The sequence below is a fragment of the Belonocnema kinseyi genome, chromosome 7 (genome assembly GCF_010883055.1).
Source record: "Belonocnema kinseyi isolate 2016_QV_RU_SX_M_011 chromosome 7, B_treatae_v1, whole genome shotgun sequence".
Lineage (NCBI taxonomy): Eukaryota > Metazoa > Arthropoda > Insecta > Hymenoptera > Cynipidae > Belonocnema > Belonocnema kinseyi.
In genome coordinates, this window is record NC_046663.1 from 39,241,916 (window position 1) to 39,243,533 (window position 1,618).

At 45.2% G+C, this 1,618-nt stretch overlaps 1 protein-coding gene across 1 annotated transcript in view; it reads right to left on the minus strand.

Moving 5' to 3' along the window:
• LOC117176425 overlaps positions 1-1,618 on the minus strand; it is a 2,429-nt gene that overhangs the window by 457 nt on the left and 354 nt on the right. The window contains exon 2 of the mRNA XM_033366665.1: positions 111-1,607. Coding sequence (XP_033222556.1) covers positions 111-1,607 — 1,497 coding nt within the window. The remainder of the gene's footprint in view (positions 1-110; positions 1,608-1,618) is intronic.

The following is a 1,618-nucleotide window of genomic DNA, read 5'->3' on the forward strand; positions in this document are numbered from 1 at the left end:
AGCTAGTTGCGCGAGAAGTAGAGCGGCTTGCAATTCAAGCCGTGGTAGCGAAAGATTCTTTAAGGGTGCTACGCGTGATTTCGCACATAACAACCGAATAGACTTATTACCGAAACGATCTGCCGATCTCAGATAAATGCATGCGCCGTACGCACGTTCTGAAGCGTCGCTGAAACCATGAAGTTGCACAAAGTCTGGCCGATCGTTGATAACTCGTCGTTCTACGGAAATCTTGTTGAGTGCCATGAGGTGAGTGCTGAAATCCTTCCACTCAGAGTGCAAGTTCTGTGGCAGAGATTCGTCCCAGTCAATTTGTAGTTGCCACAACTGTTGAAGGAGGATTTTTGCCTTAATCACAGCTGGTCCAACTAGTCCTAGTGGGTCAAAAATTTGCGCAATTCTTGATAAGATTGTTCGTTTCGTGATCTTTGCATATGGAGCTTCTTTGAGCGAGTATTTCAAGGTGTCTGACCGTGGGTCCCATAATAGTCCAAGAGTTTTGGGATCCTTTTCAGTCTGAATCGTTTTTTCAGTCGTTGAATAATTCGAGTCATTGAGTACCGATGGATCATTCGAAGCCCATTTTCTCAAGTCCATTCCTGCGTCAGAAGGAAGTTGAGTAAGTTCCCCTTTGAGTTCCTTTGCCTCCTCCACAGTGTCTGTCCCGGTGAGTAGGTCGTCCACGTAGAAGTCTCGTATAATGACCTGACTGGCGGTGGGATAATTTTCCTTATTCTCTTCGCCAATTTGTCTGAGAGCTCTTGTAGCTAGAAAGGGAGCGGAAGCGGTACCGTAGGTCACTGTACTGAGACGAAAGTGCTGAATAGGTTTTGTAGAGTCCGTTCTCCACAAAACTATCTGTAGATCCTGCTGATTGTCAGCAACCCTAATCTGTCGATACATTTGAGCGATGTCTGCTGACAGTACAACCGAGTACTGACGAAATCGCAACGTGATTGATAAGAGATCGTTTTGTACTACAGGACCGACTCGCTGTACGTCATTGAATGAAAGGCCGGAAGAAGTTTTTGCAGAGCCATCGAATACAACCCGTAACTTCGTTGTTGTGCTGCCTTCCTGGAATACGGCATGGTGCGGTAGATAATTTACTGCTTTCACAGTACTGATTTCGTTCTGAGCAATTTGAGTCATGTGTTTTTTTTCTTCATAATCCTTCACGAAGTCAATGTATTTTTCATTCACTTCAGGATGTTTCTCCCTCTTGCGTTCCATAGCGAATAGACGTTTTTTCGTCATCCTTAGAGAGTAACCAAGTTCATTGACCTCGTTTTTGAGAGGGAGAGAGACGATAAATCTCCCTTCCGTGTCACGCCTCGTTGTTGCTGTGAATTGTTGTTCGCAGACGTCCCTTGGGTCTAGTTCTGAATGTGGAAGTTTCGTTGTGACGTGTTCAATTTCCCAAAAACGTGCAACCCGATCATGCAGTTGTTGGTTGGTGATAAGATTGCACGACAATCTCGGCCTGAGTTTTGAAGCCGGAAGTTTCATTGGCCTCGTGATAATCCAACCTAGCATGGTCTTCTGAATGATTGGTTGACCGTCATGCAGCTGAATTTGTCCAACACACAGAAGTTTCCAAAAGAGACCTGCACCAATC